Genomic DNA, 26,731 nt, shown 5'->3' on the forward strand with positions numbered 1-26,731 from the left:
AGTCTAAACACTGGACATTCCTCGGAGAAAGCAGACCACATGCTGTGATTAGACCTTTTGCTGATCTGCCAGTGTGCACTTCCCAGGGAGAGTGTTACTGTTGCACGGTAGCTTGCTGCTTTTGCTTGCCATGGAAGACTTCCAGCATCAGCTGTTCATTGTTATTGGGGCTCTGATCTGTTTTTCAGCTCTGCTTAGATGCATCAGATTTATGAAATATATTTTCCCACGTGTTTGGAGTGCTTTGCCTCAGGCTTTCTTCCGGTCGCTGGGAGAATGGGCAGGTAATGGAAACTTCCTCACCTTCTTCTTGTAACTGAGAGATGAATAACTAACTGGGAGGTTTTCCTTGTGTTTCCTTACCCCATTCCTTCAGAAGGGAACATGATTTCCACTAAATGTGCTTTGCTTCATTTCTTCCTTTTGTCTGCTAGTAACTTTAGTTTTATGAGCCTGAAGTGTTTGCCTGCTTGGGGAGAAGAGAAAAATAAACTGGTAGCAACTGGCACTGCACACCCAGTGGATGTGAATTCTCTCCCTATTCCTACTTCCAACATTTTTTCCCTATTGGAAATGCTTTAGTCTTAATAGCATTGCCTATATCCTCAGTTTCCTGATATGTGAAACAACTAGTTTATGTCTAGCATATTGTCTCCAGTCTTCAAAGCAACTTGTCTTTATTGCTGGTGACTTTGATCCAGCCTGTTTCTTTCAGAATTGGTGATCTGTCTGTACTGGCATCATTAACAAGCCAAATCTATTTTTGCTTAAAAACTTCAAAGGCTACAACTCAGCAGTGCTCTTTTAAAGATATTACATATTCTCATAAAAATGACAGAAATGTTTAATAAAACGATTCTTTCTACTAAACACCGATGTTTTTCTTAGGCTTGATAGATTGTCAGTACAAAGTAAGAATGAAAAGGCAGCACAGTTTTTGAGTTGCTGGGCTCATGGCATCTTGTTAAGAAGTCACTCCAAAAGAGCTCGTGCTAGCCACTAGATATCATTGGATTGTGTATGTGTTTAACATGTACATCTCACCGTGGATGAGTAAGAAACAAAGTTTGGCCCTTTGTGGAACATCTGGCTAAGCACCAGGTGCTTCTGAAATAACACGTAGGCCTCATTTTGGTGCATGAGTCTGGCTGGTAGTCAGCAGCACTGCATGGAGCTCTCTGAAACCCTGTCCTCCTGGAGGCCAATAGACAAGTTGTGTTCCATCATTTGACAAACATTTTCTTGCAAGCCCTGCAAGGATGCAAGCTGGCAGGTGGAAGCTTGCTTTTCATCTGCAGATCTGCTGTGGTCATAAAGATCTCTCACTTCCTCACCAGGGAATCTGTACTCCCTGTGAAGAGGAAAGTAAATGCTGTCCTTTTGGCAGTGAACCTAGCTGTTCAAAATCACTGTGCTTCTCTGTTTTTCTGTCAATTTAGAAATCCTCATTTTACTTTGTTTTTAGACATTGACTTAATTTCAGTTTTGCTCTGAAAATGTGTCAGATGTACCTCAGAACTGTTTTAGGGCTTTCCTACTTCACTTATTTCTCCCTTATTTCTAAGGTGATAAGTATAAAAGTACCCTTTTATAGCCCTTCTTTGGTATTTGCTTTCATAATATTTAAGGTCCAGGTTGCCTTGCAAATGCCGAGGCTTGTTTATTTTCCCAGTAAATCCAAAGGTAAATTGTGAGGCAGAAAGCATTGTATAAGTGATGTTAAGTTAGTTTTTCCTTGCAGACTGACTTGCTGAGTAAGGAAATGTATCAGCCTCTGGTCACCTTTTACCTCCTGCCATTGTGCCATGAACCTACAAGTACAAAGCAGAACTTTTGAAAGAATATATGCATATTAGAAAAATTCTGCTATCTCATAGGTAACAAACTTGTTGCTGTCTCCCCATTCAAAGTGAGAGTATTGACTGTGCTTCTGCTTTGGGCAGGTTACTGTGGAGAGAGATTTGCTTGGGAAACAAATAGTGCTAAGTAAAGCAACAAAAGAAATTACAAGTCACAATAAAAAGGAAGGCTTGATTTGGTGGTTTACTAGAAACATTTTGATAGTAATGTCCAAGAAGTGCAAAGATTAAGTTTAACAAATTCAAGAAAGAAAAAGATAAAACAGATCTACAAATACAATCACTACAGTCCTTAAATTTCTTTTCTTTCTCCAGTGGTCACGGGAGCAGGAGATGGGCTTGGAAAAGCATATTCCTTTGAGGTGAGATAAACTATACTCCCTTAAGTTTTCTTCAACAAAATGAAAATTGCTATCCATTATCAGTCTTTCCATGTTAGTAAAAAGAGTTTAGGATTCAAAGCTACTGTGACAAACATAGTACTAATCTATTCCCTCTCTATTCATAGAATAACGTGAACTGAGTGTAGAATAACATGAACAGAGTTCTCTGAGGACACTGGTGTTGCAGCTATGAGGAATGTCATTCATGTTGCAGTGGTCCTGTCTGTCCAAGAATATGAAATGGAAACATGGAGTAATTGAAAAGATTTTGTGTTGTCTGTCCTTAGTGGCGTGTTTTTCAGACTATCCTTTTATTCCCCCCAGTTTTACAGCCAGTGAATGCACTTTTTCTCATTTGATGAGGTTGTCCAGTATTAAATATACAAAATGTATTTTGCTGTCCCTCACAGCTGCAAATAAATGTTTGAGAGATATATTTGAAACAACAAAGAAAGGAGAAATATACATAAATGAACTACAATTTAAAGAACTGTGTAAGGATCCCTGATAGTCTGGTTAGTAATCTGTTGCTGCAGGAGCCTGCAGGAGGAGGGAGCTGAGGTCTGCCATGCTCTGCTATGCAGATGCTGCAACATCTCCTCTGCTCACCACTGAAAGCAGGGTTGCCTCTGAGACTATCCTTGTGTGTGTGATAGTGACAGTGGCAGATTTTCTCTTTGATGTCTTTATTCATAACCAGCTCTCTGTCTGAACGGCATTGCTTGGCCGCAATGAAGTGTAAGTTACTGTCTTCAGAACTGAGATGACCAGATGAAAATTAACAGACTATAATATGTGAGAATCTGTGTTAAATGTAATGTATTCTGAAGTGATAAATCATACATGGTGTGAAAAATATGTACATAAAACATCTCACAGGAAAGGAAAACGTGTTTCCTTTTTATTTAATTGATTAAACCAGTCTTCCTAAGCATTTACTCATACTTGAAGTATCTGATTTTGATTACTGGGAGTTGCAATAAGTACTTTCTAAACTTAGAAAACACAGGTACCAAGTATTACAGTATTTATTGTAGCTGTGATAAAGATAACTAACTCTCTTGTGTGAAAGAAGGGAAAATGTTGCCTTCTGTCTACTGATTGAGTTGCTATAATGATAAGCAAATAGAAAGAATCTGATGAATATGTAAGTCTAGGAAGACTGGGATGGAGCTGAAACACAGAAGAACTGTCAGAAATGCTTAATCATGCCCTTATAACTGCATCTCCAGATGTAGTCATACACAGAAGTAGCGTGCTGAAGCAAATGTGTGAGAGCACCTGGTGATACTTTATCTGTGAAATCTGCAAGCACCTGAGAGTGTTAGGTCAGAATTTCTGTCTTTGTTCTGCTTCCTTTGTGCTACGTGGTTATACAATTGTAAACCCTAGCTAAAAGGCCAGCTGTGGCATATAAATGACTGCTTCAGTCATCAGAAAGAATAAAATAACTACTGTCTTTTGTTCCTTTCTTGAGAAAGCAGATTTTGGTAGGACCTGGCAAGTTTTTGTGGAACGTTTCTTCATTATTTTTGGCTTTCTTGTGTTGATAGAAATCCATCTTTATCCTTGCTGAGATGTAACTTCTTCCACAGGTGGTCTCATTCATGGAAGTTGTGCTCAGCTGATGTGTGGCACTGTTTGAATTCCTAGCTTGGCACATCATCTTGCTGGCTGAGCACATGATTGTGAGAGGCTTTTGGACGAGTGAACCAGCTGTGTCACTGGTCTGATGCTGAGTACAACATTCTCTGATGTCAATCTGACATAGGTTCTACTGGTGCCATGGGCTGGTGTGAAGGCAAGTCTTGCCTGCAGGACACAGGGCCAACACATCTCTGCCCCTGGAGCTTGTGCTCTAAGACCAAGAAAGGGCTGTCCTTCAAACATGGATTTGTAACAAGCCACAAAATAATGCTAGAGCTCCACACTCCTGTGGTACCAGAAACTGACACTAGTCCTGGTGATTTGGAAGGATGGTGTGATGTGGCTGTTTCTGTTCAGTGTTTTATGTGTAAATCTGAGCTAGTGGCTCATAAATACAGTTCAGAGAGACAGAGGTTCAGGCAATGATTACAGTTCTTACTGGGGAGAAGCCCTGTTTCCAAGATTTATAGGTAGGTAAATATCTCTTCTTACTGGCTGGCTTGGTCTGTGTAAAGAGCTTGAAGTCTCAGAATACTGATGCAGGACACATATTTTATTGTCCTCTTATGATCACAGTCACAGAATGACTTGGGTTGAAAGCAACCTTAGAGATCATGCTGTGCCAACCCCTGTCATAGGCTGTTTGCCAGCAACTAGATCAGGTTGCCCAGGATCCCAATCAGACTGGCTTTGAATGCCTCCAGGGATGGGGCAACCACAGCTTCTCTGGGCAGCAAGTGACAGCACCTCACCACCCTCTGAGTAAAGAATTTCTTCCTAATGTTTAACCTAAATTTCCCCTCTTTTATTTTAGAGCCATTCCCCTTTGTCCTATCACTATTAGACTGTGTAAAAAGTCAATGCAGCTCCTGCTTCTAAGTTCCCTTTAAGTATTGAAATGCTGCAATGAGCTCTCCCTGCACAGTTCTCTTCTCCAGGATGAACAAGCCCAAATCCCTCAGTCTTTCTTCATAGGAGAGTTGCTCCTCCAGCCTTCTGAAAATCTTCATGGACCTGCTCCAACAGCTTCACATCCTTCTTATGCCGTGGATCTTTGAGCTTGTGTTGACACGCAAACACACCTTGAGTTTGTCCCCTTTTGCATGAATGTCCAGGCTTCCATGAAGGCTCTGACCATGTTTTTTTCACAGTGGGATGGCTCTTGAACATACACTATCCCTTAAATTTACTGCTGTGACATTAGAGTATTGATATTTTGGTTCTAGTTTCTTATATATGTACTATGCTTATTTCAAAAGCCATGTTTCTATCTTGCCACATCTGAGACTCCCTTGACATCTCTACTTACCTATTCATTTCAGGTACTATTGCAAACTTTTTAGTTCTGCCTGTCTGTTGGAACAGCATCTGATGTGCTTGGGGATCTGTTCTTGAATACCTCAAACATCCTGGGTGTATGGCTGAGGCCATTCCATATTCTGAGAGGTTAGCCTCTGTATTACTGTAATTGTATTTCTTTACTTTCTAATAAATCAGGTCAGTGTTTGTGTCTAAATCTTTTAGCAGACTCTTTTGAGAAAGGAACTGTGCTCATTTATTAATGCAAACATTTCAAAAATCTCAAACATTTCTTTATTTCCTGAAATTGTATGTGGTATTGCAAGTACCATATTATACAATATAAGTGTGACTAGAGATTTCCAGCTCCAATTGTGCAAATGTTCTAATTGCTCCAATCATTCCTGGATCTGTTCTTGGAAATACTGTGGTTCTTCCTGTGTTGCACAGGTGCAGTGGTAGTGGGAGGCTTGCAGCATCCATCAGCCCTGTGGGCAAAAAGGGGCTGAAAGAGTGTAGCCGAAGAACACCTTACAGGTCTGAATCGCAAGGAAGAAATGAAAAGGGGTGAAACACTGAAGTAATGTCCTACGAAAGAAGCTACGCTAGGTACCTTGCATGGTATACTATTAAGGAATTCAAATGATTCTATCTAGTGAACTTTGTAGAGTATACCCAATTTGTCAGTGTAACTGCAGTAGCTGCAGGTATGGTTTGACTCTATAACCTGTGTCTTGCCCTGTATGAAGCTATATTGTCTGAAGAATTCATTTGCTGAAAGATTTACATCATTTTAAACTGCAAAAGCATGCTGGAGGATATAGGGTGGCTTTATACTAATTTCACTTAGCTTGAGGATTTTCACAACGTTTCAGCAAGATTGCAGATGCTCAGTCTTTCTGAACCATCTTTTGCAGCCTGTATCACAGCATCTCTCTATGGCCACAGCCCAGGCATGGGCCTGTGTCGGCTCTATGACTCCAGGGGACAGGGAAGTCCTATGAGCATGTTCCACTGTGCTTGCACCCTGAGGCTGCCCCTGCGGCAGACCCTCGGGCCATGGAAGGAGCAGCGGGTCACGGGCTGTGCTCAGCGCCACCTGTGTGGAGTTCAGCTGCGTTAAAAACTGTGTAACTTCTGCTGGTGATGACCAGAAAATTCCTTTCTTAAGTGCAATTTGTTTTGTTTGCGTTGAGGGTGCACATGAAACTTGAAGTTAAAGTGTCCTGCAAAATTTATTAATGAGAAGAATGCATGGATTAAATCTGGGGTAAAAAAAAGAAAAAAGAAAAGAAGAAGAAAAAGGAAAAAAGAAAAAGGAAAAAGGAAAAGAAAAAAGAAAAGAAAAGAAGAAAAAGAAAAGAAGAAAAAGGCCTTGAGAAAATTCTGGTGCGGCTTTGCACTTCTAATGGATCTGGAATACAGCAGCAAAGGAGCATCATCTCACCTATTCACATGAAAGTCAGCATTTTTGCCATTCTAGCTAAAATAGGATCATAGTAATAGGTATCATTTTCTACCAGACACAGAGACATAGCTGAAGTGTTAATGAGAAGCCCTGCAAAATAGAATTTTGATTTTATTTTGTACATGACATGGCTGATATAACTTCTCTGAATGCTCAAAAAATCAAAACAATCTATGCAGTCAACTCTGAGTGACAGGTACAAATAAGGGTCCAGAGCAACAGAGACTGTCTGCATTGCTTTTCAAGTGGGTTGGTAGCAGCTTGAGTCAAGTGCATTTTAGACAAAGGGAAATCTGCCAGTGTGCAGACAATTTACTTTCTGTTCCTGAGTACCTCAGACAGAGCTCATAAAATAAGCATTCAAAACTACAGAGTGCCTAAGCCTGGACATGTCTCTGTGGAGTACTGGATAATTATGTGAGAGATTCTCGAAGAGCCCAGAATTGTGAGCAAGGTCTTTGTGCTGAAAATGCTTATACATTTAATAGACAGTCGGCCCCTTGTACTGTCAGTGTAGTGAGTTTTCAAATAAAGGTCCTTATTCCTTGACATTATTTCCATTGTTTCAGAAGAGCTCAGCAGGACAATCTGCTTCCCTCCAGTAGGTTTAAGGAGAGTGCATTACAGGGAGTCAGCGGCAAAAATGAATGGGTCTTCTGTGAGTAGCCTTCACCAGTTCACTTCTTGTTCCAAGATAACATGGTACTTTCAGAAGAAATTGGCTTCATCTTTTGTACTGACTTTTTTTCTTGCTTCTTGCTCTCACAGGCATTTTCTGGTTTCAGCTCTTATCTTTCTTTGTGCACATAACTCTGTCCAATTGCTGCTTCTTAATAACTTTGTTTCACAAGCTTGGGATGTGCTTTTCTCTCAGATTCTGCCTAAAATTCCTTAGCTAACAGGAATGGGAAGCCTGCAGAAAACAGGAGAATACCATTCTCCATATGTTCTCCATTTGTTCTGCACGTGAAGACACCAAAGTGGATGTACCTTTGCATGACTTTTTTTTTTTTTTTTCCCCCCACCCAAATCTAATAAAAGAATGAAGGTCAAAGATGGTGTTGTAAAATGGCCAGAAAGTCATCATTTGTCTTCCTATTGCTTTTCTGGGAAATGTCACATCGTCTTTATTCTCTGTGTACGCACTCTTATGTGAAACTGACTATGGTTGTTTATTTTTCATCATATGGTTGGGACCTCATTGTTGTTCAGTATATTTTTCTTGTAAGGGCCAAGGTATTTTCTCAGACTATTAGAACCTGGTCTTAATGTCTGTTGTTTGCCCATTAGACCAGTGACAGACAACTGAAAGCAATTAATAACTGTAATTGTTTTCTATAGTAAAATTAGAAAATATACAAAAAATCATGTCAGTGTTGCTTTCCAACAACTTTTATATTCTTCTCTTGCAGCTGGCAAGACGTGGGTTAAATATAGTTATGATAAGTAGAACTCTCGAGAAGCTGCAGAGAGTGGCCAATGAAATCGGTAAGTGTTACACATTCGCTTGTCTTCCCATTTGGCAGCCTGTCTTGGTGGGAACCTGGGCCTGCTTCCCTTGTAGAGTGGAGTCCCAGATACTGCTGCAGATAGAGCCCAAGCTGTTACTGTAAAACTACAGGTACTGTATCACTGCATTCGTTGAACCCTTCTAGTCATGGATTGCTTTAAAAATATGTGCTATGATTTGAACAGTGCAGTAGTTTGGGACAGAGAAACAGGACCAGATTCTGTTCTGACTTCACCTGAGCTTAAGATCTGTAAATACAGGCAAAGGAGTTAGGACAGTAGACTTATTTGGACAATCTACAAACAGGCTTTTGTGTGAGAAAGAAAGGTTACCTTGAGGCTAGTTCTTGGAATGCAGCAGAATGGGAGTAAAAATGAAATCATTGTAGTTGTTGTCCTCTTTTTTTCTCTTTTTAAGGTTTACAAAATACACTTGGCTTTCATTAAGACAGTAGTGTGTCTTTAGAATTAATGTTCATTTTCTTTTCTTCAAAAGGAGATAGCCCTGGGGAAAAGCTTGTTTTAGGATTTAGGATTGTCATTAGGATTGACAGTTAGGATTTGCATAGGATTCAATTGAGATAATAGCACAGAATCACAGAATTGTAGGGGTTGGAAGGGACCTCTAGAGATCATCGAGTCCAACCCCCCTGCCAAAGCAGGTTCCCTACACCAGGTTGCGCAGGTAGGCATCCAAGCGGGACTTGAATATCTCCAGAGAAGGAGACTCCACCACCTCCCTGGGCAGCCTGTTCCAGTGCTCCGTCACCCTCACCGTAAAGAAGTTCTTGCGCACATTCGTGTGGAACTTCCTATGTTCCATGTCCTTGGTTAACTTTCCAGACAGCTGTAATTGGTTTTGTTCTCTCATACATTGCCTCTGTCCCCGAACTCCACAGTGCGTGTGCTGCTGTGCTGGCTGTGCTGTGCCCAGCTCCAGGGCCTTCCAAAAAGAAGGATGAGAGACAGGCCTAAGACGAGGTTGCACCCACAGTAATATTAATTAAAAATATGTATTTAAAGAAATATGTGGCATTTGGTTCTCAGATAGCTAAAAGTACAGCTACATCAGCTTAGACTGGCTTAGTATGTGGGCCATTAATTTGAATTTGGTTATATAGTTAAGTCTTTCAGCTTTTCCCTGCAGAAATCATGTCCATTACTATATACCCTACAGAACTTTCAGGAACCAAATGAGATTTGCTCTCACTAAGCCCATAAAGATGCTAGATATGTCTATCTGTTCCCAGTCTTGCAGGAAATGTTGTACTGTGTCCTCACCCATCCTCATCCAGAGATAAATCGAAGAGCTAAGCAGTAATAAGCTGAGCTTACTGAGTAGCCAAACCCAGATCCACTGGCATTTGCTTCCTTCTCTCTCAGAGGCTGTTTATCGTTCCCACTGCATCTTGCTCATCCTCTGAGGTAAAGCATTATCTCTTAGGGCTGATTTTCCAACATGCAGTACTGCAGAGTACCTCAATATCTTGACTTACGTTTCTGAATTATCTACTAATTAGCAGTAATTCAAAAGGACTTTAATTCACTGAATTTGGTTCTCTTATGTCTCATTGCAGTCCTAATTTTTTTTATATTTACTCTTACTTCTTAAACTGTTTTTTCTTCAGAAACAAACAATGACAACAAAAAACAAAAAAACCCACATTAGAACTGTAGTGAGAACTTGTAATTTACAGTTGTACAAAAGTTTTAGTGTTTCTCACCAATCTTAAGTATTTTTTTTTACCTTCTTTTTGTTGTTTAGATAACTTCTCATTTTTTTCCCCCCTCTCTGCAAATTTCCACTCAACATGAAGGTTGTCTGCTTCTTTCTTCATTTTCTAGTTCAGTAGTAATACTCTTAATGGATTCCTATTACTAAAAAGATTAGTTCTTGTGTTATTCAGGCATTTATTTTGCTACCTCAGGTTTTCAGAAGATCTTCATATCTCCATACAGAAAAGGAGAATTTTTGACTGGCTTTGTGTTCTAGTCAGCATCATTCTGCCTGATTTATTCTCCTCTTGGTAAATTTTGAGAGGCAATATGTCATTCTGTCCAACAAATAGAATTGCTAAGTGGTATGAGGTCAGGAGTTAGATGTATCCTTAATGATGCATTTTGTAACACATTCGATGAAACAATGCAATTCAAGTTTTTCATTTTCCTTAAATTTGTTTTCTCTTCATTTTTTTTACAAAGGAATTACCTATCCTGATTTTTGAAAACCAAGATTCTGGCACAGTTAGGTCTTCCAAAAGTAGTGGGAAGAGTTGTCTTCTAAGACTGCCATAAATCTTTGTCATGGGGAGGGAGAGACCAAGGAAACTTGGAACTTGTTTTTTTTGGCATTCCCCTTTATGTAATTGTTATCATTCTCTGAAGAGCTGTCCCTGGATAGCTCTTCATTTATTAGCATGATAGTTTTATTGTTGTTTAATATATTGTTTTATTCTTAAGTGGGACATAGTAGAGCCATCTGGAATATTTGTTTGTTCAGTAACATCACTGATTGCAGCAAAACGATTATGTACAGACAAGGGAATGCAGAGAAAGGCTGAATGGTTTGTTTGATCTTAATTTTTATGTGGCTGTAGTTTTGGCTGCCCTTCTGATTGCCTGCAGGAAAGATGGCAACAACATCCCTACAGTTTTTAAGACTATCTCATTTTGCTATGTAGCTGTTCAATCAGGAGGTCACCATAGGTGTCTGCTCCAGCTGTTACTCTACTCTTTTTCCTCACTCCATTTATACTTACAATGTCCTTATTCTTTGTAGCTGTACCATTCTCCAAGTCTGGGACTACTAGGAGTTAATTTGCTACTAGAGTTGCTTTAATAGGTTGGATGTGCAAATAATATTTTGTCCCTTTTATACAAACAATTGCAGCCTGGAGAGAGGACATAGAAAAAGGCACTTTTCCCTCCTTGCCCCTGTCATGGAGACATATGTCCTCAAAATTCACACACAAGATGTGGCCTACTTGCAGATATGCAGTCTAAGAGCCCACTGTTTCCTCTAACTGCTTCTATTGCTTTGTTAGTGTGAGATGTTTGGGACTGGCAGTACAGGGAAAGAGGGATCATCCTGGGAAAATAGCATCCTCCCATCCTCCAACACAGACCCTGCATGTCTACAAGCTGGCCTACTGCACCCAAGGCCAATATCGCTTCCTGCTGTCCTTGTTGACCTGAGGTGGCCCAGGGAGTAATAGGCCTAAACCTGAACAGACACAAAGATTTGAGGCACAAATTCTGTGTAGAAGTCAGTGAGTGGTGCCTATCCAAGTCAGTGCTATCTGTATGACAAAACCAAACTCCAAGCAATATGACAGCTGCTCAAAGAGTACTCAAAGCAGACTTTATAACATCCTTGCGCACCTGCATTTTTAGCATGTGCAGCAGTCTGCAGCCCAATCATGTACTGACATTTACAGGCTTCACTTGTTGCTTTTTCAGTGATCTGGATTTCAGATTGCCCGTGAAACTTTGAAGTAGGTTTAGTAGCAAGAATTTACAATGTGAACATCTAGTTAGAAAAGACCTTACTGGGATGCTTTGAAAGAGAACCTTGCCTTCTGAAATGAGTAAATAAGAGCCTACACCTCTTTTCCTCATGAAACTTCATTGAAAATATGGACAGTTATAAACCAACTGCTGAGAACAATAGTAATGAACAGCTGAGCTCCTCCCAAATAGCAATGGTACTGGAAAAGTAATACACATTTCTCTTTCATTTCTGTGTAAACTGACCTTGTAAAATTTAAACTACACCCTTCCGTATATGTTTCAGTCCTGCAAAGTCCCATGGAAGTTTCAGTCCACAGTGGCCCAAATGTAGAAAAAAGAGACAAACTGGCTGAAAAGGTTACAGAAAATATGGCAACTAGTCTACCTTTCTATTCATCCTACATGAAAAAATGGACTCTGCTTGTTAAAATGTTTATCTTTTACACAAAAAACAAAACAAACAAACAAAAAAACCCTACCTCACGTTAAAACAATTCTGTGATTATGTTGAGGATCTGGTACTCATATTCATTTGCCTAATGCATATTGAGAATGCTCCTTTATAAAAATAATGACAACACTGGAAGAGTTCCTGTATTGTTTATTTTTCTTTTATTTTTTCTTGCTGAAGGGCTAAATGCTGTTTGGATTTTGGGAGGGAATTTCCATTAATTTCAGGACATATATTCATTCTATTTCCCAAGCTATTTCCTTGAAAATAACAGTAATGACTGAGGGTGTTTATTCTTTTTAAAGCAAGAATGTTGAAAAAATGACTATCATCTGTGCAGTGGACATTGTTAAATGAGATATTTAATTGTTTTTCTTACTACTGCATTGCAATTCTTCTTTGTGTAAGTGGAAAGGGATTTTCTTTTTTCTTTTTTTTTTTTTTTCTTTTCTTTTTAATTACAGAGCAGGCCACAGGTCAAAAGGTGAAGGTTATACAAGCTGATTTCACTAAAAGATCAGTATATGAGAGCATTGAAAAAGAGCTGGAAGGCTTGGAAATTGGTGTTTTGGGTGAGTCGCTAATGTCTGTTAATTAAAGAGTATTTTATGGTTGCAGTGTATTAAACAGAGAATTTTACAAATTATATGTGTTGTAGCAACTATTTAGCCAACAGTTAAAACTAAGTACACAACTGCCTAATGCATTTTAATTTAAGTTATCTTGAAGAAGTTTAAAAGTGCGTTAAGATTCTCCAAGTATTTCCCTTTTTTTGGTGCTCTAGCTTCTTCTGCTGTGAATCATTTTCTGCCATTTCACGAGCGGTGTCCAGTCCATGGGATGACTTTCTCCCTTTTTGGCCTCAAGGAATTACAGCTATGTGCCATTCTTAAATTCAAACTGGAACAAGCCTGAGGCAAACACTAATCAGTGTGATCCACACAGGAACAATTGAAACTTTTTTGTTTATTTATTAAGACAATCATACTTTTACTAGTGAAACAAACAAATTAAACAAGAACAAAGCAAAACAACCAGCCCACCCTCTCCAGACTGTGCTGTAGACTGTTTTTCTGTTCCTGAAGTCAACGCTGATCAATAGCAGTGACTTCATTGAGAACAAGACACAAAGCTAAGCAGCATTTCTCTTCATATGCAGCTTAAACACTGAGTCTTAAGGAGAAGGCTTAATTAGTTGAACTGTACACTTTATCTTGATGTGGTCCTTATCATTATGTTTCCTTTGATTAGTTAACAATGTTGGAATGCTTCATAATCCTCTTCCATGCCGTTTCCTTAATGCACCAGATGTAGATGAGGTAGGATTATTCTGTGATTTTCTACTTTCAGCATAATAATTACGAATCATTATTCTCTTTAGCAAGTGGCAGATCCTGCCTCTACTACCATCAATGCCTATTTCAGTGTAGAAGCATATTTCGATTTGTTTTTAATGTTTGGAAGAGCTTGAAATAGGGAAAAAAAGAAAGAAAGAAAAAAAAAGGTGGAGTTTTTCTTGCAGCAAGCAAGCAAGCATCTAGTAATAGCAGAGATCAGCAGCCTCTGGCACACTGCTGTCACAGAGCACCATGGGGCCAGCCTAGTCACAGCCACATTTGTGTTAGTGTTACCAAAACTTTATTTTTTTGAGACATCATTGATTTAATGTGTAGGAAAATAAAAAATAAACCTTGCTTAAACATGGTTTACTTTAGGGGGGAATTTACACGCTGAGAATAGTTTGACAGGGTTAAGGACTTGATCACATTCTTCTTTGCCTTATTATTGTCTTCCCATATTAGTGAAGAAATAGACAGAGCTTCCAAGTGCATTTCTCACTAGCCCCAGTTCCAAGATCCATTCACTCTGTTTGTCACCATCTGTTATAAACTACAGATCCCCAGCTGGCTGCTGCCCACTGTGCTGCAGCCATGAGGTGGAACCTCTGCTGCTGCTATGGCTTGTGCTGATTTTGGGACAACACCTCTGCACAGCGATGCTTATGCTTCACAGACATCATATAGGGAAATACTGCTATCTCCATTGATGGGAGACATTCCAGCTCAGCTTGGCACCTTTGTAAGCTGGGTGCAATTTGGCATGCATCTAGTTTGGTTTGTTGGTGCCATCAGCGCTTGGACACCAGGCTCTGTAGAGTTGTCATGTGCAAGAATACAGTTGGGCAAAATGGAGAGTGCTAGAACAAAGAGATGTATGGGATTTGATTTCCATGTTTAGTGAAACATGTATCCAGGGCTCACTTGCCTTTGAGTATCTCACATCGTAGACACAGTGAAAATCCAGGGCAACTCTGCTTTGCTTTGTTTGTTTGTTTTTCAGTTGAAATTGCTCGGTATGTAATTTAGAAAAGCTACATGCTTACTGAAGTTAGCCATGAACTTACTGTTTTCTTGCTTATTGCAGAACCTTATCAACTGTAACATTATTTCTGTTACAAAGGTATGTGCCATGATTATATGCAATTAACTCTATTGTACAAATTAATCCAGTTTATCCAAAGGCATTCCTTTTAGGCCAGAATGTCAGCATTACTTAAAAGGACTTTGTTGGTTTCTAATATGCATGAAATATTTTGAGTTGACTGGAAATATTTTAGCACAATTGGTTGGTTGGGACACATTGTTACACTGCATCTGAGTCATTTCACAAAAATAAGATGGTGTCCCTATAATCAAGAAGATTTTTCTGAAAATTAAATCTACAGGACAGGAATATCCACAGTCTGACTTTTTGTATTATATTGTATATTCATTTTTGAAACAATTCTGTTTTACAAAAATATTATTAGTGTAAAAGAGAAACTTCAGGAATTGATTCCCTAATTGCTATTCTTCTTGGTGTTAATTTTGGTTGGTTACTTCACTTACAGGAACAGTTAATATTCCATACTTTAAGATTTGTGTTGCTCTGCAGTTTTCAAGTAGTATGTTAACATAACAAGAGCAGAACCAGAGCTTTAGAGTTCATCTTGAATTTGACTAACAACTTCTTAAATATTAAATGAGAATTATGAACAGGTATTACTCTTTCTTTGGCTAGCAAAATTTACCTCTCAAGTTTGTAGTGCTGCTTAATAACTTCAAATAATAAATCATGTGAGATCAATCAACTGAAACAAATTCATTTATAAAATATTTTGGTGAACTTTCTGCTCCTAGGTTTTATTCCTTTTATCTTAGAACTGTAGAGTTTGGAAAGGACCTCTGGAGACCATCTAGTTTAGACTCCCTGCTAAAACAGATTCTCTATAGTAGGTTACACAGAAAAGCATTCGGGTAGGTTTTGAATATTTCCTGAGCAAGAGACTCCACAGCATCTCTGGGCATCTTGTTCTAGCACGCTGTCTCCCTCAAAGTAAACTTTTTTCTCACGTTTGTATGTAAATTCCTATGTTCCAGTTTGTGCCCATTGTCCTTGCATTGTCTGTGAGCAGCACTGTAAAGAGCCTGGCCCCATCCAGTTTGAGTCCTGCCCTTTCATACTTACACTGATAATATCTCCTCTCAGTCTTCTCCTCTCAGTCTTCTCCAAGCTGAAGAATCACAGCTTTCCCAGCCTTTCCTCATTAGAGAGATTCTCTAGGCTCCTAATCATAGAATCATTGAATCATAGGGTGGTCTGAGTTGAAAAGGACCACAATGATCATCTAGTTTTAACCCCCCTGCTATGTGGGGGTTAAACTACAAACCACTAGACCAGTATGCCCAAAGCCACATCCAGCCTGGCCTTGAATACCTGCGGGGATGGGGGATCCATGACCTCCCTGGGTAACCTGTTCCAGTGTGCCACCACCCTCCATGTGAAATACTTTCTCCTAATATCTAACCTAATTTCCCCATGTCTTAGTTTAAAACCATTCCCACTTGTCCTATCACTATCTACCCTTGTAAACAGCCTTTCCCTTTTGTTTTTAAATGCTTCCTTCAAGTACTGGAAGGCTACAGCAAGGTCTCCCTAGAATCTTCTCCAAGCTAAACAATCCCAGTTCCTACATCCTTTTCCCATAAAAGAGGTGCTCCAGCCCTCTGATCATCTTAGTCATCCTCCTCTGGACCTGCTCTAAGAGCTCCCTGTCCTTCCTGTACTGGAGCCCCAGGCCTGGACACAGTACTTCAGATGGGGCCTCACAAGAGCTGAGTAGAGGGGGGACAATCACCTCCCTCTCCCTGCTGGCCACCCCTTTTTTAATGAAGCCCAGAATACAATTGGCCTTCCAGGCTGCAAGCACACACTGCTGGCGCATGTCCAGCTTCTCATCCACCAGAACCCTCAGGTCCTACTCCACAGGGCTTCTCTCAAGGAAATCTTCTGCCAGTTTGTATAAATACATGGAGTTGCCCCAACCCAAGTGCAGCACCCTGCACTTGGCCTTACTGAACCTCATTAGGTTTTCATGAGCCCACTTTTCCAGCCTGTCCAGGTCCCTCTGAATGGCTTCCCTTCCTTCCAGTGTGCTGACTGCACAGCTCAGCTTGGTGTCATCTGCAAACTTGCTGAGGGTGCACTCAGTGCCATAATCTGTGTCACTGATATAGATGTTGAAGAGGATCTGTCCCAAGACCAATCTGTGAGGGCCAGCAATTGTGACTGGCCTTCACCCTGACATAAAACCATTAATCATAATCCTTTGGCTGCATCTGGCCAGCCAGTTCCCAATCCATAGAACAGCCTGTCCTTCAAATCCATACCTTTCCACCTCTCACCTCTCTCTGTAATTAAGATGAGTGGTGCAGTTGACACAATAGAAGGGAGGTATTCAGAGGGAGTTGGACATGCTTTAAAAGTAGACATGTCAGAATCTAATGAGGTTCAATAAAGCCAAGTGCTAGGTGCTGCACTTGGGTTAGGGTTATCCCAGATATGAGTATAAAGCGAGAGAACTCATAGAGAGTAGCCCTGTAGAGAAGGACTTGGATTTCCTGATGAAAGAAAGGCTGGACATGAGCCAGCAGTGTGTACTTGCAGCCTAGAAAGCCAACAGAATCCAGAGCTGCATCAAAAACAGGGGTGGCCATCAGAGAGAGGGAGAGAACTAACCTCCTCTACTCTGCCCTTATGAGAACCCATTTGGAGTAATGTGCCCAAATCTGTGGCTCCCCAGTACAGCTGTGAAGCTCTTGGAGTTGGTCCGGGGGGTGGGGGGGAGCACAAATATGATTGGAGGGCTGGAAAACCTCACCTGTGAAGAAAGGTTGAGGGTCTTGGGCTTGTTTAGCTTGCAGAGGCTCTAGGGAGATCTCACTGCGGTCTTCCAGTACTTAAACAGAGCTTACAAGCAAGAGGAAGACTAATTTTTTACATGGTCTGTTAATGATAGGACAAGAGGGAATAGCTTTTAACTAAAAGGGGAGATTTAGGTTAAATGTTAGGCAGAGATTTGTTACTCAGAGAGCGGTGAGACTGTGGAGTGGGTTTCCTAGAGAGGTTGTGAATGCCCCAGCCATGCTGGTATTCATAGCCAGGCTGGTTGGGATCCTGGGCAGCCTGATCAATTATCTAGCACAAGTGGATTGGAACTAGATAGTTCTTAGGATACTTTCCAACCTAAGCTGTGCTATGATTCTTTGATTCTTGTCTCCTTCTTCTTGCCCTTTTTGTAGACTGAATAGACACTGTTTTCCCTCCAGTCCTCAGGCACCTCTTCCTTTTTCCAGGACCTTACAGGGAGGGCAGAGAGCACTTTGACAATCACCAGCTTTCTTAGCACTTGTGGATGTATCCAGTTGATAAATGGATACATCAAGCTTGCCTAAATGATCCCTGACCTCAACCAAGTGGAATTCTTCCTTTCCTCAGACTCTCTTACCTCTAGAGTGTGAGATTTCTGAGGCTCAGTCTTATCAGTAAAGACTGAAGCAAAAAAGGCATTCAGTAACTCTGCCTCCATTATCAGGGTGTCCATTTCATTGAGCAGTGGACCCACATTTTCCCTAGTCTTATTTTTGATACTGATACACTTGAAGAAACCACAGTTGTCCTTGACCTTCTTAGCCAGATATAATTCTAGGTGGGCCTTAAACCTTTCTCTTCACATCCTAGCCTGCCTTGGCCACCACTCTTATATTCCTCCCAAGTGGTCGGGTCCTTTCCCCACTTTCTGTTGGCTTTCTTATAAAATTTGAGTTTTTCTGTGATTTCTTTGCTCATCCAAATCATGGGGATTCCTTTCTCTCAATGTTATGACACCTTCCTCTTCAGTTTTTCACAAACATTCACTTTCCTGCAAAACACAGTGAAGAAGTCATGCTCTTAAGTGCCATTCCTCTTGCCTTGGTCAAATCATCTTTACCTTTTTTCCCAGTCCTTGGCATGACTGCCAGTAAGGATCCTGCTCGCTACTTCTTGCAGTGGGACACTTGCACTCGAGGCATTCCTGGATCCTATAGATGTCAGTAGAGTTTTCACTACTGAGGATAGGCAGGACCATTTCCAGTATTTTCCACTTTCCTTGAAAATTCTCCTTTACCCAAGCTGATGTGACCTGCATGCATCAGCATCCTTTCTGAAAATGAATCTTGTGAATCCCAACTTGATCCTTCAGTCCTGTAGTATGCAATGACACAACAGAAAAATAAATAAATAAATAAATAAATAAATAAGGAGAAAAAGAAAAATCAAAAGAGAATTAAAAGGGACTGAATTAAATGAGTTATTCACTTGCACTGATCTTTATTACAGCTCTTATCAAATTAGTTCACATTTTTATCCTGCAAAGTTTCATACATATATGTATAAGCTTAATGGCAAAAATATTTTTAAAATGCAGAAAGCAGCAGCTGATTTCTTACCTGAGTTTGGATTTAATTGTACTTTAAAATTCTGAAGAATGATTCAGTCTCTTGTTAATATTGAAATAGATCTTTAAATAATTAGTATAAAAAAAGATCAGAAAATTCCTTTGTTACCAGAAAGCAAGTTTTCTTTTAATCATTTTCTGCTATTTTTGACTGAGGTGGAACCAAAATGAAAAGTCTGATAACATGATAAAGTTTACTTTCTCCTTATGATTGAAAGCTGAAGATTCTTGAAATTCAGATATTGATAAAAAACTTTGGATAAGCATAAGAGTTTCACAGCTTAGAAGACTAACCTTAGAATTTTTCTAATAATCTAGCTAATTGGCAGGCTATTAGCATTTCTAAAATGTTCCTCAAATCTTTGAACTTGCCATATTTGAACTGGACGTGTATGTCTGGGGCTTAAGCAAATGGGAAAGTTTGTGAATAAAACAAGATGAATAAAAAAAGTGTAATCAGAAATAGGAGATTTGGTATATATATTTTTAATGCACTTGTCTTACAGATGACACAAATAATTTTGAAACAAATGGAACTGAGGTAAAAATCATTTTTCTGTAACTTGCAAATGATTTTTGTTTCTACCACCACTTGCTTCATTGGTAGGTATGCTTTCTCATTATTGACTTCTGCACTTGATGGAACATCAGTCAATAAGATTTACTTCTCTTGCTGTTTGTGCTCTATGAATGAGTGAATGATATAAACCACCACAATTTGACAGATAACTGTGGAATGAGACAGATAATATAAAATATTCATCTGTTTATATAACACGCAGTTAGCTACTGCAGATATAAAGTGATATGTGATGTCGTACATTCAATTCTACTTGAATATATTGTTCTATTTTTCCAGGAGTGGTAGCCATGCCATGCTTGGAACATCATTTTTAAAGCTCTGGAAATTCCCATAATTCCTCTGGGAGATTAATTCAGCTGTGTATTCCCTTTTCTCCTTTAAGTAGAACATGCACTTTAGACAGTGTGTGTCCTCAAACCATAAATTGAGGTTTTCAGATGCAGTTTCTAGAAAACATTAACTGGTACCTTTTAGAGGACAGTGCATGCTTTTTCTTTTGGCAACAAAATAAGCTCTTACTGTTTAACTGTTATGCTTTGTTTTACTTTTCCTGGTTGTTGTTGTAGAATGAATTGGTCTTGGTGATTTGTACAGGGATTTGTGAATAGGGAAACTAAAACAATAGATGCATGGAACAGGAAAAAGTATGTGCTGGCTAATGAGCAAAGGACCTACCAATTACTTAGGAACATAAAATCTTCCCTATAATGGTAATCTTTCCTCTGTTAGGTGTACAGTAGTTTCTAAAATGTTCTCATGGTTCTGATTGCACTTATTCTGTTTTTCCTAGCTGCATTAGACTTAATTGCACCTTACAAAACAATAAAAATTGTGTCTTTAGAGAGAGCAGTTTACAGGATAATAGGAGAGCTCTGTCTTCTTGGGAGAAAGGTTGCTTTGCACTTGTAAAGGTTTTTACCGTAATGCTGTATGTAACTATCTAAATTAAATTACAGACATAAAGGGCTGATTCTGAACATGTCCTCTGGTCTGGGTACTTTCCCTTGTCCACTATACACAATGTACTCAGCATCTAAGGTAAGTCTTTCACATTGCTTTATAAAGAAATCTCCATTAAGTGTTTACCAAATCTTTGATGTCAGCAATGCTGGCCTGGGATTTTAGATGACATAATCAGTGTTATTTCTCTGAAATAATGGAAGAACGTGAATTAGTGCTAGCTGAGAACTAAGAGTCAGCTATGCAAACGAAATCCAGCTGAAGGTATGTCTCATCACTGGAACATTTTTACCTTTAATTAGTGTCATAACAGAGCTCATAGTCTGTCCTCATTTGTGGATTGGAGAATTTTACTGGGCTTGCTTAGCTCTTACTTGAAACTATAGGTGTACAAGACGGTTAAACTTTTCTTGTGAAGTCAGGAATAAAAATCTTGGTAGTTGGCTGGTGAGTTTCCTCATTTCCTATATTTCTCTTTGAAATATTACTTTGAATTGAAACCCCATAGATTAACAAAATGAGGAGATACTGATTTTTACTGAAACTCCAAAAATGATCTGCTTCAAATGAAAAATTCTAATCATATTTGCTTGACAAAAGCTGAAATTCAGCTCATCAAGAAAAGCTAGATTGGTAAGAAATTCTACTTTTCTATTTCATTTTTCTCATTTTGATGTAAGTTTCTCATTGCTCAAAACTCAAACTAAATTCAGGACAGACAATTTTAGTTCCTTAGAAAATTTTAGTTAAGATTATTTCAAAATGGTATAGTACATTAACTGTCTTATTTCAACTATTTTCCTTCTTGAGTGTCTGTTACCTTTGTTTCTGTGTCCTTTTAAAATTGACTTTTTCTAACAGTGCCATGAAAGAAAACATTTCACTGGTCAGCATGTAAATGTACCATGCAAGACTGCAAGACTATGAGTGTTTAAACTGTAAGAAGGTCAAATGATTGCTAGGAAAATCTGGGATTCTCTTGTTAATATGTTTTTTATATCTCTTATTACTAAAGTTGTTCAGCTAACTATGTTCAGTGTTGCTAAGATTCTGAGTATTACTAAAATCATTCACTATAATTAAAAGCCAACTCTTACAAAATTAAGTTAATGTACATGTAATCTTCATGGTGTGTAGAAAAGCTGAGAAAGATAAATCCCAGTGGTTGAAGCCTAAAAATAAACAAGCAAATAAATAAATCTCCAGATACGTATTTTTGAAAATTGGATTTGTATGGTCATAGACATATATTGAATGCATGAGTTGTACTTCACTCATCTTTTCATTGCAAGAGAGTGAGTAATGTAAGCCTTGGACTGGGAGGGTAGATGTCTGCCAGAAATGGCAACAACATGCATCAAGATCTAAGATAAATGGGACTCTAATATTTTTATTTCTTACATTGTCATACTGATGACAAGTCTTTGATAAATATCTGCAGTTATACCAGTTTCATGTCTGGCTTGGGCCAGTGCCAGACTCCATCTTCTCAGTTGCAGGTAGGCAATCTTGCTGTTGCTAGTGGCGGAGAGTAGAAAATGTGCCTCAAAATGCGTTTTCACCACTCACTGTGGCTTAGGTTGTCTAAGATGTTTGGGCATTTTTGTTAAGAACACTGTGTGCATAAATTTTTGAGTATTTGAAAAAGTACACAAAACTGCACTAACATTATTTCATTTTATTTTATTCTAGGCTTTTATACGCACTTTCTCCAAAGCACTGCAAGCAGAGTATAAAGAAAAGGGAATTATCATACAGGTGATACTATATCTTACCTTTACTTATTCCATATCATGCCTTAATCTATTGCAGATATGCTTTACAGTTTGTCAGATGCTGTGAGATTCTGCAGAGTGAATGGTCTTATGTAGGTGTCTGATAACATTAAATTCTTACTACTTGCCTTATTTTAGGTGGTGGCTCCTTATGGCATCTCTACTCCAATGACAATGCACCAAAAACCTGGTCTTATTGTAAAGACTGCAGAAGAGTTTGTTAGTGAATCACTGCATTACGTCACTTTTGGAGATGAGATTTGTGGATGTTTAGCCCATGAACTACTGGTAATTGCATCTGATAGTTTGTAAACAGATTCTAGAAGTTGAATCAAGTCTTCCTGGTTTCTTTTTTTTTCTTTTCTTTTCTTTTTTTTTTTTTCTTTTTCTTTTCTTTTTTTTTTTTTTTTTTTTGCCTGCTTTTGGAAAGCTTAAGGTTATACTTCAAAAGACATACTGTCAATAGTTTAAGGTTAATGTGGCACAAGTAAACTTTGGAGGGAAAAAGATACATGCAAAGTGCAGTGCTGTAAGAAAAGTTCAGGATTTTCTACTTCTGTGTTTTGAAGCTGAGGTCAGTTTGATATCTCAGTAGTCTCTGTCTTTTTTCCTAACTGCCTGTTTCCTATCAAGAATATATCAAGACTCCTGCTCCTTTAAAGAAACCGATCAGCAGATACAAAAGTTATTAGCGGGGAGAGTACATAAAAACAGACTGTACTGTCACATAAATATAATTTCCTCAAGATATCAAACTAATACATATATATATATATGGTAGCTGTTAATGGTGATTATTAAATAAAAGTATAGGGATGAGAACAAATATGTTGAAAGGAAAGGAACATTTTATGCTGAGAGAAATATTTGTACTAGAAATATGAAGTAAAAGCTTATACATGTATTATTTTCTACAGTCTTTCTGATCACATGATTAATTTCTTTCAAGAGGTTTTGCAACCCTTTGATTTTGTTTTGTTTTTTCTTGATCATTCTAAAGGCATGTTTTCGGCAGCTTGTTCCTTTGTGGGTACTCCACAGTGACAGGCTTCAAGAAGTAGCCCTGCAGGCATTTACCAGTTATCTTAAGAAGAGGTGGAGGAAGTCCTAAGTCTTTTTTTTTTAATGATGATGTGTAATGGCAAACTTCAACAGGAAGTATTTAACTGTGGCTCCGTGCATGTGGAAAAAAATCAAATCAGATGGAAGCACATGTCCATGCAAATCACAAATCAAAAGATAATTGACTCAATTAAGCAAATTTATTACTGTCCCTTTCCAGTGACTTCTGTGCTTTAGATAGGTTCTATTAAGTGTCTACTACTATTCTGACATGAGCTTGGAGACCAAAGACATTTACGCTTTTTTGATCTTCACAAATAAAACAATAATTTGCTTTGTTCTCAAACTTGTTTACAGTGTTTTTTGATTTTTTTACGAGTGGTTTTAGTACCTGGTGTATTTTGTAAAGTCGAGGAAGTCTGCAGGAAGAAGAAAAGGAAGCTTTCAGGATGGAAAGCGTGGAACTTCAGAGAACTGCAGCCCTAAAATATCCATTTCTGTCCAGAGATTATCAATGACTGTCACACGTGTTGTCTGAGAAGGTCTGGAGGAGGCAGGATCATAGGCAAAGGATAGACTTAATATAAAACAATTCTTTGAATCAAACTGCTACTATTACCACTGAAAGCAGAAAATATCTAGAAATGAAAGTGAGATGTCTGTATAGGACATTCAGCTTTGTTGATTTGAATAGCAAGGAATAGAAGCAGTTTGTTCATTGCTGCATAAAAAATGTGTTTCCCGGTGACTATATTATGTTCTGGAACGTGTGATATTTGTGCTTCTGTTTCACAAATAAACATGGACTATAATATACAGTACATATCACGTCTGAGCCAAAAATGAATTTCCTGAGGAAAATGCTCATTCAGTAAGAGGCTGGTATGCAGAGTGCACAGGTTGTGTTTGCCATTGGAAGAAGTGCCCACGCATCATGGATTTCAAGCACTGTATTCTCTGATCTCTGCACTAAATGCAGCATGTCTCTTTTTCTTGCCTCTCTGTTCCCAATACATTCTGAGGTTGTGCCTATGTGCAGCTCTTCACATCTGATTTACACGTGTGAATAGTCGCAGCAAGTTGAAGGCACTTCTGCGAAGTGGCTGCAGCTGCACTACCTAGGTCAGTGGAGGTCACTTTACAGATTGAGTGGGAACAGCAACATGCTTGAGTTACCTAATCCAGGTTAAAGAGCACTCTTTCACCCTCCCACAGAGACAGAAGTTCTATATGATTGCTCCTGGAGACAAATATCAGTGTATCTAATAAACAGGAACTCTCATACTGCAGGAATAACATTGGCATGCCTAGAGTTTATTACACCTTTGAGATTCTGTTTCCAAGGCTTAAAAGTCCTGTAATCTATGATTAGGAACATCTCTGTATTTCTTATCTCTTATTTGTTTACGACTGTGAATGCTGTGTGATTCTTGTGAGCTGTTGCTGAAGTTGAGTGATTTCTTGTGGAACATGAGGATCTTGTCTCTTGTGGTGCTTGCTTGGCCAAGCTGTTAGAGCCGACCTGCTTTGACCTTTTGGCTGGTTATTTTGTATAAAGTGATGCTAAGATCTTGCTGACTTGAAGTCTTCAGGCAGCTTTCCTTCATGTTTTAGCAGCATAAGGCTTCAGCGAGAGGTTTCTCCTCCTCTGGCCAGCCCAATGGAGAAGGGGTTTGTAAGCTTGAATAATACGAAGATGGTAGCAAAAATAATTCAAAAGGTTATTTGTAAAGGAAAACTAACTGATATTGATGCCTTGGCTGGGAAAAGCTGTAGCAATCACCACTGAGGAGCAATCTCTGAGAGATGCTGCCTCAGTGGTGGTCATCCCTTAAATAAGGTCTTAGAGAAGGTGGAGTCGAGCTCCACCCCTTCCAGTAGCACAGCTAAATTACTCTCACCTGTGCTCCCACAGCTGACCCAACCCAGCTGATTAATCTGAGGTTCAGGCTGTGATTACCAATTTCCCATACAGAGTTGTTCAGCCATCAGTGCCTAAGCCTGGGGAAGAAGCAATTGTGCCCTCCTCTGCATCTTGCATGCCATGTCCTCCTCTGAGTTCCAATCAAACACCTCCAAAGGTCTGTCAGCTGCTCTTCCTTCCAAATGGCCTTGGTTGAGAGGGAAACAGAAGTGGGAATAAAAAGACAGAGCTCTTCCCTGCCTGGGGAGAAGGGGAATGAGACCACAAGCAGCTCAGCTTTTTTCCCCTGCATCTATGTTGTGTTACAGTGAGTGATGAAGCATGATACAGATAACACTGACTGCAGCTTCTGTGCTGTTTGTTGTTCTTGTGGCTTTCTGAGAACTTTGCATGAGTGCTCAGCATTGCTCCTGTTTTATTGATCAGAAAGGAGAGGTACAGGGAGGCAAAATGCTTATCTCAGGATTTAGTCAGAGGCAGAAGGGTCCTGAGGAGGGTCAGGGCCCCAAAGAGGGGCATGAGCAATGGAATACCTCAGTGTTCCATAGTCACCTAGAGGTCCCCATGCCTCCTGGGCTGCTTCAGCCTCAGTGCAGGCAGCCTAGTGTGCCTATAACTGGCTCAAGTGCCTATTTTTTTGTCCAGACCTAACTCGCAATGGAAAAATGCCAAAAAGCAGCCTGAAGCCCAGATTGTTGGGGGCAGACTCTGGGGGGGAGGCTACTACCAGTCCTGGCCATCCTCAGCCCTGAAGTCCTGGTGGTGAGATGCCCTTGGCCATGGCTGCAGGAAGGGTGAGGACTGCTGCCTGTTGAGAGTCTGAATCATCCAATCAAGTGCTATGGGGTAAAAGTGCAGTGTGAAATGTTAGCACAGCCTGATAGGCCCCTCAGGTCAGTTTCCAAAAAGGGCTTCCCTGCTTATGCTCTGAAGAAGCCAAAATGCAAGTTTGCAGAAAATTGGGTATTTCTGAACTTCCTTTTACTTATTACAGGGTGAACAGTCACAAAGGGCTTTGAATGTGTAGGCCAGATTAGATTCTACTGTTGCTTAATTCTGTCGGTTTTTAAAATATCTTTTAAATGTTTGTTGAGTACAGAGGTTATCAGTTAAAACAGTTTAGAGTCATGGGATGCAAACAGCACTTCTTTAGCTCACAAACTTCAGCTGGTGAACAAAAACATCTCAGCAGAACAAGTTTCAGTTGGTCAGTCTGCAAGGCTCCTAGATTAAGGAAAATTGGAACTATTCAGTGCAGGATTGCCTTAAGCAATACAGTGTACCTCATCAGTGGATTACATCAGTAAGTGAGTAAATTTTGCAAAGGTTTGAGCTGCAAATCTGTCTAGAAAAGCAATTTACAACAGAGGAAAAAAACCTATAAACCACTGAACACTAATGTTGTAAACAGTTTGCTACCAAGGCTGGTAATGCAGACAGGGCCCTGCTGTTCTCGAGGACCACCGACAATGAGAAAGAATTTG

At 39.4% G+C, this 26,731-nt stretch overlaps 1 protein-coding gene across 2 annotated transcripts; it reads left to right on the forward strand.

The window, feature by feature from the left end:
* Positions 1-23,669, forward strand: HSD17B3 (hydroxysteroid 17-beta dehydrogenase 3). Of its 2 annotated transcripts, XM_015849331.3 has the most exons (11): positions 1-284; positions 2,175-2,221; positions 8,069-8,144; positions 12,591-12,698; positions 13,378-13,445; positions 14,551-14,586; positions 19,450-19,484; positions 20,483-20,564; positions 22,179-22,244; positions 22,400-22,549; positions 23,262-23,669. In XM_015849331.3, the coding sequence occupies exons 1-11, from the start codon at positions 131-133 to the stop codon at positions 23,370-23,372; spliced, it is 933 nt and encodes a 310-aa protein (XP_015704817.1). In that variant the 5' UTR covers positions 1-130; the 3' UTR covers positions 23,373-23,669. The 2 variants fall into 2 exon arrangements, with proteins under 2 accessions (XP_015704817.1, XP_032297288.1); XM_032441397.2 differs by lacking the exons at positions 1-284; positions 2,175-2,221 and adding an exon at positions 7,206-7,314.
* Positions 23,670-26,731: the final 3,062 nt, after the last annotated feature.

This window comes from Coturnix japonica, chromosome Z (assembly GCF_054131305.1).
Source record: "Coturnix japonica strain WE chromosome Z, WE-NBRP24, whole genome shotgun sequence".
NCBI classification, from domain to species: Eukaryota; Metazoa; Chordata; class Aves; order Galliformes; family Phasianidae; genus Coturnix; species Coturnix japonica.

Excerpts from the sequence above, each read along its gene's own strand:
- HSD17B3 (XM_015849331.3), top strand. The coding sequence starts at position 131 with ATGGAAGACTTCCAGCATCAGCTGTTCATTGTTATTGGGGCTCTGATC. Across the intron at positions 285-2,174 it reads GTCGCTGGGAGAATGGGCAG|TGGTCACGGGAGCAGGAGAT; the intron begins GTAATGGAAACT and ends TTCTTTCTCCAG. Across the intron at positions 2,222-8,068 it reads GAAAAGCATATTCCTTTGAG|CTGGCAAGACGTGGGTTAAA; the intron begins GTGAGATAAACT and ends CTTCTCTTGCAG.